Raw genomic sequence first — 17,934 nt, forward strand, 5'->3', positions numbered from 1 at the left:
TAATCATAAAAGCTTATCCCACAAAACAAAGAACTATACACCAACCCAACTCCGCCGCCACCACCACCTAAAGAAGCCTTCATAATCACTCCCATCTTTACCAATTTGAGCATTTCAGTCCGTTCCGAACAACACCTCATCTACAGTAACATCAAAACTACATCACCAACAAGTACTACATTAACCTACTATAATCACGGGATACAATTCATATTTCTATGTATAGTACATTAACATTACACTAAATCCACCTTACTCTCTTTCATACTAGTTACATCTGGTGAAGTGTACAAGTTATGAAACTCCTCATTATGCAGGTTTCTCCAACCTCCTGTCCTCCGTACTGTTCAGCTTCAAATTACAGTTGCTTTATTTCATTAGATACACCCAGCGTGCACTCTGGAAGGCTCCAGAGACAGTCTGAGGTTAGTGGCTAAGAGATAAATTGTGGCTCCCCCCGAGGAAAGAGTCCTTGCTGTGCAGCCCCTACTCTCTGAAGTATGGTGGCGCTGAACAATATCCCATCAATACTGATTCTTTTGGTGTCCATCTCTACAGACAACCTGTCACTGAAACTTTTTTTATCAGTTCCTCTTATATCCTTATTCGGGTGGCGAGGTTTTCTTTTATTCTTTTAATCATTTCACATGCGGTTGGACTCCTGGGACGAGTGACTGGTCCGTCGCAAGGCCGCTACCTAAACACAGAAAAACGCATACATACAACAAACATCCATGCCGTGAGTTGGATTCGAACCTATGATCCCGGCTTCAGAGTGAGCAAAGACAAGGCATACTACCGTGACCGACATCACTAACATACGTTACGAAAATAAATTGTGTGTCAATGTGCATGGAATCGGCCAGTTCAGTCAATGTTTCAGGATAATTTAAGCTCAAATGATGTGTAACAGCTTCGAGTTCGAACTTGTTCACCATGTTGGGACTCTGAAGCGAGGATAGTGACCCGATGCAAGGTTTGTCCCTCATTTCTAGATATCAGCGCTGTTATTTCTCTTCCTGCTACATGTGAGATACTGCTTATCTTGCTTAGATACACCCTCTGGTCTGGGTTTGCTACTTAAGGAGAGCACTGAAAGAAATCTGCCCCGCCATTTATCGTTCAAGCTCTTCATCACGGAAATAAAGTTTCTTTCGACAAAACTAAATTTCATTAAATGCCTGTGGACGATGAAAGAGTCTGAAAAGAAGAGCTGGCGGCCTCTTAAGGTACCACCCTGCTATTTGACAATCTCAGAAAGGACGAGAGTTCTCCGAACAGAGATTGGAACCAGTTCGTTCCTGGATACGAAGCACGTGGGGAATAACACACTAAGATATTTGATATCCCACAGTTCACAATCACTAGCATCAAGAATACCAATATGGACGCAGGAGAAACTTCTCTATGAGAGGGATTTTAATGCCTTTTAATAGAGGGTCCTGAAAAATCGTAAGAATACAGACATTTAAAAATGTGCAGTTTATGTTTACTGTGTGTGTGTGTGTGTGTGTGTGTGTGTGTGTGTGTGTGTGTGCGAGCGCGTTTGTGAACTATAAAATGATATGAATACTAAGCGTGATCTGTGATTATTTTCTTTGCCTTGGTTGAAACTAATAGAAAATGGTCACTAGTAAAGTCTTCCGAATTCTCCTCGAATTCTTAACCTTGGCACCAGATGCATATCAGAACCATTTTAACCTTACGAAAGAGCCCTAGCTATTCTGTAGGTGAGTAGCTCTATATGTCCCACAACCAGTATAGAAATGCTGACGACGAAAAAGAACCCAGCATTTGACAGTAATCGAACTGCATTCATCCAGCTAGTAACCAGTCACTCTACTCGCTAAGTTGTCCTTTATCCTTAATGTTGTTGGATTGTTAAAAAAATGAAATAATATTAAATTTAAAACACACCTGGAAATATAATAAGTGAATTTGTATCTTTTTCAAATTAATGTGCCTTGGACACTTGAGTTCTGTATGACTAAGTTCAAGTCCCGAAATTCTAATCTACGTTAAATTTCGTACAATAATAATCACCAAATGGAACAAAACATACTTCACCCTCCCTTTACAGCCTACAACAAACTTCATCCGTTACCAAAGTCACAGTTAAAAGGCGCGGAGCCACGAAGGCAGCGCTCTTATTCCCGTTCATCAGAGAACGTGTCACGTGAGCCCATTTACATTCATTGTTCTATCTGTCCCACGTCCGAATTTCAGTACCATTTCCGAAATGGACAGGCGCTTTGTTACTTTTATCGGGCAGGGATGTGACGTCACAAGACGTCTTTGACGAGCGAGCACCGGGTAGATAACGGGAGCAAAGGCTTCTGACAAGATGGCGCCGTCATTAATTTCCTACGCTCACAATGAAACTCGCAGGAGACAGAAACGGGCTGAGTCACTTCACGCTAAACTCAATTATAGATTCCGTAGATACAGGATTCAGAAATCAGTAGTTACCAGACATTGCTACTGAAATCAGAGGCGCTTAAACATCTGACTGTGAAGGGGAAATGGGATTCGGCGATAAGGTGTCACTGTTTCAGTGCTAATCAGATATATCAATATAAAATGTAAACACCGAGTGTCCCTGATGCATGGTGATGGGCAGAGAGGCACACTTCTTTCCTACGCTACTGATTCGTAAATGCGAGGGTTATTCGCAAAGTAATCTCCGTTTATTTTTGGTAACTAATATAGGAGCGGAGGGAAAGCTCGCGCATGCGTTGTAGCGTCACATGACTCACTGTCTTGTAAACCATCACATAACTGGTCACCTAGTGCTTGTTCTTATCTCTACAAAGTGAGTTATTATGCGTCTGAGATGGATAAACATAGCAGCTGCGAAATTTGGACTGTTATCCGCTTTCTTTACACTAAGAACAAGAGTGCTGCAGAAATCCGCCGTGAATTATGTGCGCCAGTTTACGGCCAAAATGTAATGAGTGAAGAGACTCTTAAGAAAATCGTGTAGAATGTTCAGAGATGGGTGAAAAAATGTTCAACATAAAGAGCGAAGTGATCGGCCGGCCATCTGTTGTGAGTGATGATCTTGATCAAAGTGTTGGCCAAAGAATTGGCGCTTCATGATTTCAGAACTTTCGTGTGAATTTCCACAAATTTCACGCACTGCTCTCTACAAGATTATCACAAGATGGGCTAGGCTATCGTAACAAGTTTTGCTCAAGATGGGTTCCGAAAGTGCTCACGGGTGCGCACAAAACGCAGGGAATGGTTTCGGCTTTGACTTTTTAGAGGTAATTACATTATGGACAAACACTACATACGTGGTAAAATCAAAGACTAATTAAAGGTAAGCATTTGAGGAAAATGCACTAATGCCAAGAAACAAACAAAGTAATAATAATAATAATTATAATAATAGCAATAATAATAATAATAATAATAATAATTTATTTACGTCCAAATTTAACAGCCCAGAAGCCAATTACGAAGTTAGCAGTCGTAGAAAAACGAAACAACAACAAAACACAAACAGAATACAAAACAAGGCAGTTATGTAATATTAATAACAATAACTCCATTACATATCGATAATATCCGTAATTAAATGTTTAATAGCCGGTCACGGTAGCCGAGCGGTCTAAGGCATGTACTGTCTTCGTTCGCTTGGAAACCGGGATCGTGGGTTCGAATCCCACTCAGGGCATGGATGTTTAATTTGTATGTGTGCGTTTTTCTGTGTTTGTATACAGGTAGAGGCCTTGCGACGAGCTGATCACCCGTCCAAGGAGTCCTACCGAACGTGTAAGATCTAGAAAAACCGAAGTGAACGGAGAAGTTCATGGAGGTAGGCCTATGCCCACTGGGGCTGTAGTGCCAAGAAAAAAAACGTTTAATAACTCGTCAACCCAAAGACCAATGTTTATAAAATCACAAGCATAGGAACCCACAAAGGAAATATGTATACACAAATAATGGCAAAACTAGGCAATATAATAATGATAATGATAATGATAATAATAATGCAGGAACTTGTGTTGTCCAGCTTCTCCATGCCCCCTTTCAGGCTGGTAGTTCGTTACTATGTTTGGTGAAACCTATTTTCTCCATCCTCAGGGTAGAAGTGAACGATGGTGACGTTGCATACCACCTATAAGGTGTCATGGTTTCATAAGCAAGAAGCCCACAACCGAAAGAGTTTCAGGATGTCTGTGAACGGCTGCTAAGGTGAATATAAGGTCCTAGGAGGATGGAAGTAATGTGAGGATGGTAAAAACTGTACAACGAGAAAATTCGTAACTTGTCTCTTAGCAAATGTTATTATAGCAATCAAATCAAGGAGGATGAGATTGGCGGAATATGCATCATGTGTGGGAGAGACGAGAAATGGATAAAAAATTTAGGACAGAAAATTGAAGAGAATAGGATACTTCGAAGGCTTAGGCGCAAATGATAGTATGATATTAATCTGATTCTTAGAGCAGTAGGTTGGAATGGTGTTCACTGAATTAATTTCGCTACGCAAATCGACCCATGGCGGGCTCTTTCGAACATGGTAATGAAGGTCATTTCTTGGAAATTAACACTTGTTCAGTCTTCTCCACACGTCCGTGCGTTCTGCTTTTATGCATCAGTGGCGGTCTGGCTTCTGTGCAGCGGGAATGTATCGCAGTATAGAGCCTAGGAGTTACTATTTCGTAGCAAACTGTTATTCTGTTTTATCTCTCACTTTATTTTATTTGCTTTTTTATTGTTTAAGGCTTTAACTATAAGGCGCTTAATGCAAGTGATTCATAGAAGGAAAAACCTCAACAAAAGAAAGTGTGAAAAGACTTTAAATAAAACTAGCATTATTTAAAATGAAGAGTTCTCCTTCTGTTGCACAAAGAGTATCAAAAGAACAAACTTCTACAGTAACGTCTTCAGAATGCTCTTCGGAAAGTTTCTCGTCAACAGTTAGGGATGCGACTCGCGCCTTACGCGCCTGCCGCCCTTTACATCCCAGGAAGAGTCCTGGTACTAATTTCTGTTATAGGCCGAGTCGACCGCAGGACCATAGTGCGGCTGTGAGGATTAGGTAAATTAAAAAAAAAAATCGCCTCATTCGGACTCGAACCCGCGACCTTCCGGCTCCGATTGGATATGTAAAATACACTATGCAGGTATTTCAGAAATTTCTAAGAACGATTTCCTTCACTGTACAATGAAGTGGGCGTTAAAAGCAAGCAAGAAATAAAATATCTCTTTGATCATCTGGCACCGAAGGCCCACCAAGCTGCAGCTGAAGCGGCACGTTTGTTGGGACAGCATTATCGCAAACATTCGTGGGCGTAGGCTCTCAAACATCATGGCGCAGCTGTAATAAATCACCACATTGTTCTATATACAGACGTGTACAACGATTCTTTAATAGAAACGCCTACTGCTCCATCGTGGTCAACCCGTTCGTTAACAAGGCTGCGACTGCAATGCTTGCAGTCTCAGGTCGTCATCCGACACTGGGAAACTGATCTTAGAAAGCTGAGATTCACGTGGTTCAGCTCTGCACTACACAGGTCCGATTGCATATAATAAAAAGCTGCAAATAATATGAAGAAGTTCGCGCAGCTCTTATCAACAGCCACTTGCGTCCCTACTCAAATCGATGGTACTGAGGATCGGCGGAATACAAACAAGACTGACCTTGTTCTCCATGTCTGGAAAGAATGTCCAAGAGAGAGCCGCCATGCTTTCATTGGAGTGGTACAACTTCGAAATGTGAGTCAGAACGTCCACTGGTAGCCGCGATAAAAACCTGCCAGTCGGACATCTCCTGAGACGTTAGTTTGGATTGCGGCAGATGGTTAAGCTGCTGATTCCTTACGTAAAAGCCGACTCACGCAACTTCTCGAAGATCATGTTGGACATGCCTTAATAGCAGTCTGGTGTTAGTGTCATCGATCAGATTTAGCAGTTAAATTGACCCTAGCAATAATGCATGAAAAAAAAAGTTGAATAATAGTGTTGGCTTAGCGAGGTATTTTGGAACACCTTCTTCAAATCTGAAGATTTCGCTCCAACTTTTCCGGAACTCCGATTTTTCTTTCATATTTCGAAGCCATAAATCTTACTGCCACCACCCTGCGTAACATATTTGGGTGCAGAAACATCTGGATACATTTGACTAATTCAACCAGCAAAGAGACAAGAGAAACATCACGCAAATTGCAGACTTAAGATACGGCATTCATCATTGTAGCAAGATAAATTAACAGGGCTTTTGGGAGACGTAAGGCATATAATTCAGGAAGTACAGACGTATGGAAAAAGAAAACGCCTTTTTAATTCCTGGCGAACTGCCTGCAAGAGAAGATGGTACGTAAAAGCTTAATACCATCAGCAACAACTCTCCACCTGATAGTGAGGTAACGGAACTGATACGTTTCAACAACAATTTCAAATGAGGACGAGACATCAGACGATAAAAAATGCAATGTAACACATGTGAAGGTGATGATGGTCTGCAATTAACAGTAGACGTTGTAGCATAATTTGTATAATATAAACCAACTGCTGGAAAAGATTACACTCTTTCAAGAATATCTTCTATTTTGGCAGTTTAAACTTCCAAAATGAATTAGTAATGTGTACAACCGTACTCTTCACTTCTTTTTCCTGCTTGTCACCTCCCATTTTTAAGGTTGTGTCTCCATTCTTCCGTTATTCGCAGCGCTAGTTACTCGAGCGCCAACAATCGTGGGTCATAGATGAAAGACTGGATTGTGATTAGAACTGCAGGACACGGGACTGTGACTGAGTGACTTAGTGGTAATGAGTTACCATTTCAGATCATGATTTATGTGTGCGGAATATGTGGTTCTGTATAAAGGGAAACGGATGAATCTGTTGTTAATTGAATGAGTTTCTACACAGAAACACGATTCATTTTTGGAACGCAACACTATATGTATTTCCAACATAATGGGTCACTTAGTTATCAACCAAAAAGAAAAGCTGAAACATAAAATAAAATTCTGTTATGAATAAAATTTAGTGCTGGGTAATTGAATCTTTAATTTACTGTTTCAAATTAGTTGCAATTAGAATTTGTTCCTTGGACTAAAAGTAATTTTCTTTGACTTCTTCGTGATACATTTTTAAGTGATAATTTATGAGATGAAGTGACACAGTACTTTTATCGGCCGGGTCCGAAAAGAGACTCATTCACAGAGATGCTCTTTTGCGAATATGAATCTCGTATTTTTGAAGCCGCATTCGAAATTACAATATACTTCTGTACGATTGGTCAGAAACTTCTGTAAGCAAATTTTCTATTGGCCGATCAATTAAGAATGCGGGGTTTTGATGCTATATATTAAGGAATATACTGTGCCAAATTTAACAGCCAACCAAATATTTGTACGTGAAACACAATAACGGCACATACAGAATCTAAGTGAATGACTGATACACTTTTAATCTGTTATACCACGGTAAGTACTACAGTGATACAATTGTAACTAATGCATTTGATTGACAAATTTTGAAAGATTTACATACCCTAAAGATGCTCAATGTGAGAGCTCCATTCGTGACTCGACAAATGTCCAGTCTGTAATCCAGCTCATTCCATGCTCCTTCTAACATGTTCCTGTCAATTGTATCCATAGTTGCGGTAATTCTCAACTCCAGTGCATCAATATCCAGTGGTAGAGGTGGCGCAAACATTTGTTCCTCTACATTACCCCACAGAAAGACGTCACATGGGCCGCTGAATACAGGTGCATGTATTTGTTTCCCCGTACCCAATCACGCAAAAACTCTTCCCTATGGGAGACACAATTTCTTAAAATTGCGGTGCCTGGCGCTGAAGATGGTCCAATTTTGAAATCTCTGAGAATCTGACTTTCCGCTGATATCGGTGGATACGCTTTGTAGTTTCTTCTCATTATTTTTAACCCCGAAAGTATATAAGTCATTTAAGAACACCTCGTTAATGTCCTATTATTTTCTAAAGAATACTGAGAAAAACTGTTTCTACCAAAAGTTACAAATACTAATTTCTGTATTTAATTAAGCGGAAGAGCTTATGTCCTTTTGCGAAAATACAAAAAACCCACTGCAGAAATGAGGGTACCAGTGTGTGTGTATATCACCAGAATTTGAGAAGAAAGCAGAGCTGCAACTGACCAGAGCAAGCCACTTGCAACTTCTCGTATTCCGCAATGACACAATTACAATCCTTCATTCTATGGGCACCGCGATGGACGGTAACCAACGGGCGGCATCAACTGGTTCAGCTGATTTTTTGGCAAGGATGCTGTGGCTGAATCCACTTCAACTATCCTTCAATAAAGGATGCAGGAGAAACAGACATTAAGGATACGGAATGAAGTGTTGCAATAAACTGTGGAAGCAACTTCTTGTTCGTCAGTCTTGTCACACAAAATGTGTGTTCAGATTTTAGAAACATCTCACTCAACGGCCACAGCAACAACCGGATAAAATTCACCTCGAAGAACGTCTCTTAACAGAAGAATCCATGAACCCAAGATTGTATGTGTCGTTGAATGGTAGAGGGACGATAAATTACGACCCACATCATGGTGTGGCAAACTTCTTATGGAAAGAGAGAGAAGTTGCAGAGAACCGAAAATCGCAGTATACATGTACAAGAAGAGATTTCTATTTACTAAATTTCAGAGGCTGATGTTGTACTGTAAAGTTAACATTGTTTCGTTAGTACTGTGATATTACTTTCAACTAAGGCTCAGCAAAATATCATATTAAGTAGCTGTTACTTTGTTATTCATCCCAGAGTTTAATAAAATTGCCGAAGAAGAGCGCTGCTCGTCAAAACAAATGTTTCGTGTGGAAGAGACCCGGCCGTCATCACCACCCGCTCAGTTCACTTTTGTTCATAGTTGAAAATAATATATTGTCACGCGTATCAGTGACTAAAGACGGGGTTCAAATTGATAATTAGATTTATTAACAACTTACATGTCGGAACTACAATTAACTATTACATTATTGTCGCTTTAAACAATTTACAATCACTCCACACTAATCTCTTCAATCTGTCTGCACTTGTCTTCGTGGATTTAAAACACATGAACTATAACAGTTTCACTGAATTACACAATTCAGATATTACACATAAATAAAGTTTTCTAATCACACGTTAAGTCTTCACAGGCCGACTTCTAATCTTTCTTCAACTACGAAATTCCCGTGGCTATCTCCTTCCGAGAACTGACTTGCTTGCTTGTCCGCGTGCTTCTGCAGCTACTGCCACTCTAACTCATAACTGTCCTGAAAGAATTCTGTCACTTACTTATATAGCCGTGGAATATACATGGACCTACAGTAAAGACATATCACGTGATCGATTTCCAGCCAGTCTATTGGTGCGCCGGTCGGACCTACAGAAAACACAGCTCCCTATATTGTTGCGTGTTGGACCGTGTTTACAGTGCTGCTGCCTGGCAGCCTGTTCACCAAATCCGTTATAATATCATCGTGAATGTTAAAAAAGTATTATTGTAGTTTATAATTGCGTACATTTACAGCCTAAAATATATAAATATTTTAATTTTGTTCATATTTCCTATATTGCAATGCATGCTACAGGGGTTAAGAAAGGCCGAGGAACGTAACCTACTTATTCCTTAAGTTTCTTGTGGCAGAAATTGATTCGATTAGCGTCGTTTCACAAAAGAAGTAGTCGACAGGAACGTATACACGACGTTAGAAATATTTCCTTCAAAATTTTCAACAGACACACTTAAGCCATCGTGACAAACACTGTCGATGAGACTTCGTCATCCATTTCGTGAATTCAGTGAATCAAATTCTTGTATTTTGAACAACATCTGGTTTAGAAATGTGGCACGATCTTATCTGAAAGAGATCGTCAACAAAGATAACAGTGGAATATGGGGAACAACAAATCTAAACCTCCGCTACAGCCAACAAATTGTAGAATTTAGTGCGCTTTGCCTGCGCTTCTTATTGCAGGTCCAGAACCTCTTGAGGAGAACGTGAACTCTGACTTCGGAGTGACACTTCGGAGGGAGATATTGATTCCCCTTCTGCAAGGAATGGGTTGTGATCTCAAATATGTTTCCAACGGCTACACGCTGCTAATACTCTTCTTGCCTCCAACCCCCAGTCTGGTCGATATGTGCACTAACCCCTGTGATTATAATCGGTGGGGATTTCTTAACGACCATGTACCTAGTAATTGTCTTCAAAGTTTCGTGAATCTGTAAAGTGATGTACGTAGTCACCGAAAATACTGGCAACAATGTTTTGGGGCTAACAGCGAAAAATTTCTTCTGCTTATACGTGGCGCTCTTGAAGAGCCGGGATAGCGCAGTCGGTATAGCAACTGGCGACGGGCTGGACGACGGAGGGGTCAGAGTTCGAGTTCCAGCAGGCTCAAGAATTTTCTCTTCTCCACGTCGTCCAGACCGGATCTGAGGCCCACCCAGCCCCCTACGACTAATGGGTACCGGGGACGCTTTCCTCGGAGGTAAAGCGGCCGGGGCGTGAAGCTGACTACGCACCTCCGAGGTCAAGAAAATATGTCTCTATACATCCACTTCCCCATACGCCTTCATGGCTTAATGCTTAATGAGTTTTATGTGAAGCGGACAGTGGACACTGAGTAGGTCCTGAAATAACGCCAGGGTCATCAGTGGACATACCACAACTCCTATAAAAAAAAAGTGTCACGTAACTTCGAACAAGGCCAAGAGTAACCATGAATGCGCAGAAGAAAAATTTCAGACAAGGGGGTGGGTTCGAGGGTGTGAGAAGTGACAGGCGACCAGTTGTTTGTAAGGCACCCTCGAAGCAGGTTATACTGACGTTTTTAAACAGATGATAGAAAACCTGTCAGTTTCCTTGTGCGCTAAATCGTACATAATGCGTAAGAAATTTGGTCAGGGTATATGAGTATTATGTGAACGGAGAAGTTCATGGAGGTAGGCCTAGGCCCACTGGGGATGTAGTGCGAAGGAAAAAAAATATGACTATTATATTTTAATTTTCAAATTATAAATTAGTAATACACATTAAACGTATTTTTCTTTTCATGACGAGTGGCAATATATTTGTATTATTGTAATACTAATTGTATATTCTTCGAAAAGAGAATAGGGTAGTTTCAATGAAACACGAGGGGGTGGTGAAAGTGGAGGAGCGAGTGTTAAGAAACTCCTCCCACCACAAGCTATGCGCGGGATTTAACTATGAATGCAGGACCTTGTTCGAAGTTACGTGACACTGTCTATAACCACCACGAAAACGACAGTGGTTTTATATTTGCAATATAATTCTTTAAATAAACCATAAGTGAGATATACGCACATATGGCGGCTGCATTAGGCTCGCCGGATGCTTGCAGTCCTCAGAATGTTTCAATTAGGGTTATGTATAGAGATTATTTTGTTGCGATGAGACGTATTTTCAATTAAGGAAGTTATGCATCAACAAATGACGTAGGAAGATAACTATGCATGACTATGTAAAGTTTCGGAAAGTGGCGATGATGACCAGCGCTGCAGTCGAGGACTGTGAAGAACACCACTGAGCCGAGCTTCGCACTTTGCTCCTCCCGAAGCGTTAACATTTCCGGGGAAATCCCCATGCTTTGTCGGTCACACATATTGATACAATGCAATGCAAAATAAGTGACTTCTTGCTCATCGTCCTAAACTTATAGCAATTTCTAAGCCAACTCACACAAGTAAATTCGTCCCTGTGCTTAATCAAACACGGCTCCATAAAGACTTATGGGGGAGTAGAGGTATACCTACAAGCGTTCTTAACATCAACATTAGATGGAGGTGAGTGGTCAGTTTCACGGCCCGGCCGCATTACTTCTGGAGAAAATGCCCCCACTTCCCATTGTTTAAGACGGTAGGTGGACCTCAGAGCCAGCTTGAACATAGTGAAAGAGAAAAATCTCTTTCCCCTGCCAGGAATGGAACCCCGAATCCTAGGCCGTCCAGTCCGGAGCATCTTCAGCTATGGGCCATGAAATCTAAACATATAGACTGATACCATTGACGTATGTTGTTTTTCGCCTGTAAAATATTACATGCCCCTCATATGCTGGTTTGCCCTGAGAACCACATTTCCTAAGGATGGTTCTCACCTCTACACCAACTTGGCAATAGTTTGTGAAGATGAATAGAACACAGGAGCGACTAAGCTGTCCCTGCATAGTATGAGCCGCGAAATAAACCTACATTATGAGACATTCATCACAACTCACTTGTTATAAAAAAAACTCACGTTTACTTGCCTTCAAATACATTAGCCTCTATGGTGAAGCCAGCAATTAACAGGTTAGTGTTAAGCAAACCATTTCTGCGTAACATTTCCACTACGACTTGATACCTTAAATTTGCAAGTTATGACTCAAAGTCCGAGACTGTTTTATGTTTGTACGCACAAACTGTTTCATACAGAACATGTAGGAGTGTTTCCCACCAACTTTCGCAGGGACCAAATAGTTCCAGCAGTTCAAAAGTAATCTTCGTCGCTTTATGGAGCAATTACTGACCCACCGTCCGTCTGATCTTGAGATCGGTTCTTGTTCCAGTCATTGCTTCACGGCAATACCTCTGGTTGCAATATTCCTGTCACTTTCTCTCGACTTCTCTGCACTGCACTCAGACCGACAGATTTAACTCACTACTTACTCACTCACTCACTGAATAACTGTAATGTTTAAGTAAACACTGCCTGACTCACTAACTGACTTCGCTCATTACTCATTAAACTGCTCTTTGCTGCACCGAATTGAACCGGGCTGGCCAGAGAACTTGACAGATGCTGCTATAGGCATGTCGGGCTTCGGGAAGTTTCCAGTGAGTTCGCGGATGACCTCAGGTTTCGGCGTCAGCTGAGGGATTTATCGAACAATCCAGACCTTACGAGGAAGGCCTGGCGACGCGACGCCCCGCACGGGTCCAGCTTCCTAAACAATATAAATAATGCGCGGCCTGTGTGTTCTGCTCTTCTTTCTACACAAAATTTTCATATTTTTCGAAAAACGGTGCAACAAAAATTCAGGCCCATCCTTTAAGTGGCAAGTGTCGTTCTTAGGTCTTAAGTTCTTGTTTCTACGACTCTGGTATTATTTAAGGCAGTAAATTAAAAATATACATATGCTGGGTTACAAATAGTGCTATGACAGTCAACCCAAGTTTCAATGAAGTCCATCGTTTGATTCAAACTTACTGAATATTTGTTTCCTTCAGAAAAGAATAGCATTTTTCTGGTTAAATCCAAGCAGTGCGGGACAGTAGATAAGAAGTTCCCGTGCTTGTGTTAAGCATAGATTTTGTAATTTTGGTGTGAGAGAATGTTATAAGTATTCAAAAGGCAGTCCCAATTCCCAGAACGAACTAAAGAAGACACTCTGCAAAATCTTCAAATTTTCCGTGCTAGCTACAATGTTGTATCTCCCGCCTTAACACTGAAATTCACGATCTGAATTTCTTCTGTGTTCGAAAGGACAGCTGAATAGAATCTGCCATCATCTTTCGAAAATTAAAGGTGGTTTTTAAGCAACCAAAAGTATGGAATAAGTTACTATGACAATATACCAATAGGAAAATGCTAATCTAAAGAAAAGTCAACATGAAAAAGGTTACTAGAGCATGTTAGAAACAGACAAGATGAACACCACTATACCACGAACTGACAAGAGACCGAAAGCAATCCCAACAATTCCAAGTTTAAACATATTCGAAATCTACACATAGTATTTTGTTGAAAATTGTTGGGAATGGTGAAATAATTACGAAAGCATAGGCCACTTTCCAAGCTAAGCACGAAAATCTCGTTCTTTATGCTCAAAACAACGTTTGACAACATCCCTGAAACAGAAATGTCCGCCGTCTATCAGCAATATGCACTTGCTAGTCATGAACTGTAAACAAAATAAATGTTATATAATAATTACAGTTCTTAAATAATTGCCGATTTTGAAAGGGTGAAATGTATGAGACGAGAATGCACCCAAGATGATTGTTGAAATAAACAGCAAGAAGTTTTTTTTTTTTTTGTTTCAACGAACTTGCCTCCATACTGACAACATTTCGTGCACAAAGAAACGTACGTGCAAAATTTACTGAAAACAGCAGAAATGTATCATGATATTGGCGTAACGCCATAGTAAGCTGTCCTAATCTCACGAATAATTGTAACTGAGGTCGTAATTCAGTGAAAGTTTATCTTCACAAACCAACTGTGGATGCAGTGTTCACGCAATGAACATCTGCCATAACATCGCAAACCAGTTGTTTTTCTTTCTTCCTATGGTTTATTTTACGATGCCTTTAAAGTCTCTTTACCATCGAATGATGGTGGCCTAACTGAGACATTACCCCGTCATTTTCCTGGATGGACCGAGGTTAACCTCGAGAATCCCCAGTGAGGATATCGGTGTCCCGGCCGAAATTCGATCTGAGTACGTCCCGAATATAACACTGCAGCGTTATCACATGACCAACCTATTCGGCACAGACCGTCTGTGATTGCAGTTATCATGCAGTGGCCATTTGACATGACCTCACAAAACAGTAGCAATTGTAGCCATCGTACAACAAACATTTGACCTAACGTCAAAACCCGCTGTGACTGCAACCACCATGCACTGAACGTTCGACATAACCTCACAAAACCGTTGTGGACTCGGTCAAAAATGCGCTGAACGTTTGACAAAATCTCAAAACCAAGTTCCGAATGTCGTCATGATGCAGTTGTCTTTTTATATAATCTCAGAAGCCATTTGTGACCAGCCATCTTGTAATGAACATGTGACATAACCTCAAAAGCCAGCTGTGACTGCAGCTTCCATAACGTGAGTATTTCGCATAACCTCACAAATCAGTAAATACAAATACCAAATACAGTATTTACAATGTAATTTATCATTTGGACACAAGACGCACATAACAATTCTACATTCAGGAATTACAGAGTAAGGAAATACTTGCGCTTGAAACGAAGTCTCAAGAGCCATTGGATGCTTACAATTACAGAAATGGGAAGTAATTCGATTTTTATAATTCGACAAATTATTGGAATGCATGCAAAGACTAACCGAAAACTGCACTGACAGATTACACTTCACACAAGATCGAACTGCAGAATTTTGTGGGAAAAAGTGATGAATTTTAACGTTCCGTAACAACAGTAAATTCATGAGGCGAATAAAACTGACAACTACTGAAGGAAGGCCCTGTAACGAGGAGTTTGTCTCTCAATCACGCAAGCAACCCACTCCACCTTCCCTCAGCCAGAAAGGTAATTCATCGGTTGGACAGATAATGTGGTAGTTGGTGAGTCGGTAACTTAACAAACCAATTAGTTAGTGAGCTAGCTAATTAGTAACGTGGTTTCCTTTTCTTACTCTGTGCGTCTCCTCAGCATGAGTCAATTAACATGCGTGATTACAAAACAAATAAATAATCAAGATATATTTAGGTCTGAGTGTCTACAAACAGTGGGAGAACCTACCGCATCTACAGAAACTCCAACTCTGACATGTGAGAATGAGGACTTACCATACAGCTTGATCTTCTTGTCCTTGGTCTCGACCAAAATGATGACATAGCCGCCTAAGTCCACCATGATTGTTTCAGTAGCGTAATCCACAGAGTTTAGAGTTTTGTGGCACGCACATCCTCACGTGGCAGCAGAAGGACTTCCGGTCCTTGTGCCGCGGAGGGCTCTCGTCCTCGTCAGTAGCCATGTTTCACGCAGTCCACTGTATATTTGCTCTTATTGCTTCAGATACGTGGGGCGTATGCCCTCATGACTGTGTCACTGTACGTGCATTCTGACTAGGGGAGAGGCCCTCCATCAGAAGCAAGGAGTGAACTGCTGCAATTCAGGCGAGGACGTCGAACTGTTGAACATAATGGCGACTTGCTATCTCATGTTTGCTCGACACTGGCACTTTTAATCACTTTTTTATAAAACAGTCTGTGGGAAAACTACAGCCCTTGGTTCCACAGCAACAGAGTTTCAAAATTGAGGAAAAAAAGTAAAATATATCCCGGACAGTCTGGCTTAACTAAAATAATGTAAGGCAGTTGGTGAGCGACCCAGCCCCTGCGATTTTGGGGGATGTCTGGTGTGGGCTGCGCACTGGCTGGGCAAGCTTTGCAGCATCCCGGAGCAGGAGCCGGCGCGAGGCGCGGGGAGAGGTATCTCTCTCGTCAGATCAATACACTCGTAGCAGCGGACTATATCGGGCGAGGGTGCCCCGTCAAAATGACGGTATGCAATTTAGTTTCCAAATTTTATAAATTATGCTGACAAACACAGCTTCAGTAAGTGCGGCCTGTGCCGGCCCAATAAAATTCACCATCCCCATAACCTGCCTCAACCTTTATATTATCGCCCATCTTCGGTTGTCTTCTGAGTGGCATATTTTCAAAATGCTTGTTCCCCTAATAAGTGCAATATGAACGGGGCATCGAAACATTCCTAAGACTACACGGGTGAGGATTGCCCCCAAAAGAGAACAGAGCGTGCAAATTAACGTCAAATATTTAGAAATTTTGATAACCCATAACACTGTAAAGCCAATGGACGGAAAATTGTCAGTTCAGTCCAATTCAATCCAATATCACTAGAGCCCATCTCCGAAAGATTCCTTTTATATTTTGATGGATCCTCGTCACTGCCTTCCAAGCCATCCGTTTCCGAAACGTTTAATTCCTCGATCCATATTGGATATCATCTGCATGAAGACCTCACTTATTTAACATCTTGGAGTACCAGAGCGTAGTAAAAATCATAAATTTCTGCGTTTAGTATTTCTCAACTTTCAGTGGCTAATCTCTAATAAAAACATTTTCTTTGCCAACATGATATAAACATTCCTTTCGGCTGTGCTTCTACGTACAACCAGGTGCCAGGTTCACGTTGATACGGAACAGAACAGATCGGTGTAACAATAACGCACTAGACTTATATTAGGAGGTAAAACGTAAGGTAAAGTTGCCTCTGTGCTTAATTAATTAAGCACCCCGCCATTAATACGTATGGGGGAGTGGAGGAATATCTCCACCATTCTTGACCTCGGCACTAGATGGAGGCGAATGGTCAGCTTCACGCCGTGGCCTCTTTACCCTGGGGGAAACAGCCCCCGATATCCATTGTATAGGAGACTGGGTGGCCCCAGAGGTGGTCTGGACGCTTTGGAGAAGAGAAAATCTCTTTCCTCTGCAGGTAATCGAACTCCGGCAGTCCAGCACGTAGCCCCCCGCTATACCGACTGAGCTATCCCGGCTCCCATATTCAGAAAGTACCCAGTTAAAGTTTCGGCCTGACTACCAATTATTCCGATTAGTGACTGTAGTGGTTTTCCCAAATAAACCCCTAGATTAAATGTTACACGAGTCACTACCCCTTCATTCGAAATTCTTAGATATTTATCACTGGGTCATTTTCCATCTCATTTGACTCTATTCAACCTAATGAGTCAAACTGAATCACAGAATCCGATGGTTCCACACCACTTATGATTCTGTGCCAGATTCATCCATCTCCCATCATCAAAACATATTTCCCCACTTTCCCGAGCCTCCATCTGGCCACTTTCCAAGAGGTTTCCCCAAGAAAACAGCGATATTAAGTAACCTAAGATTCATACAGTCAATCATACGCCTAATAAACGACAGTATCATTTCTAAATCTTCTTCATTCGATATACGCTTTGGTTAGAGAATAAGATTTCACGTACGCCCGTTCAATACTATTTTGATTTTTATAACACCGCGCATTATCGTGTATTACAAACGCGACAAGACACGAAGCCTTGATCTCAATTTAAACAAACTTATTTTAACCATGGGAAAAAAAAAGAAATACGTCAAGGCGTTATTTATACACCCTTTCGACCTGCGTTTGGTAATATATGAAACATATGTCATGCCCCCCCCCCCC

At 41.2% G+C, this 17,934-nt stretch overlaps 1 protein-coding gene across 5 annotated transcripts in view; it reads right to left on the reverse strand.

The window, feature by feature from the left end:
• Positions 1-17,934, reverse strand: part of LOC111864749 (MAGUK p55 subfamily member 5) — a 282,694-nt gene that overhangs the window by 216,449 nt on the left and 48,311 nt on the right. Inside the window, exon 2 of one of the 5 annotated variants that reach the window (XM_023852243.2) lies at positions 15,543-16,054. The exons of 3 other annotated variants lie outside the window; for them this stretch is intronic. In XM_023852243.2, coding sequence (XP_023708011.1) covers positions 15,543-15,609 — 67 coding nt within the window. In that variant the 5' untranslated portion in view covers positions 15,610-16,054. Of the gene's footprint in view, positions 1-15,542; positions 16,199-17,934 lie in introns of those variants that run through there. One more of the 5 variants, XM_023852242.2, reaches the window with a different exon arrangement.

This window comes from Cryptotermes secundus, unplaced genomic scaffold, assembly GCF_002891405.2.
Source record: "Cryptotermes secundus unplaced genomic scaffold, Csec_1.0 scaffold932, whole genome shotgun sequence".
Classification (NCBI taxonomy): Eukaryota; Metazoa; Arthropoda; class Insecta; order Blattodea; family Kalotermitidae; genus Cryptotermes; species Cryptotermes secundus.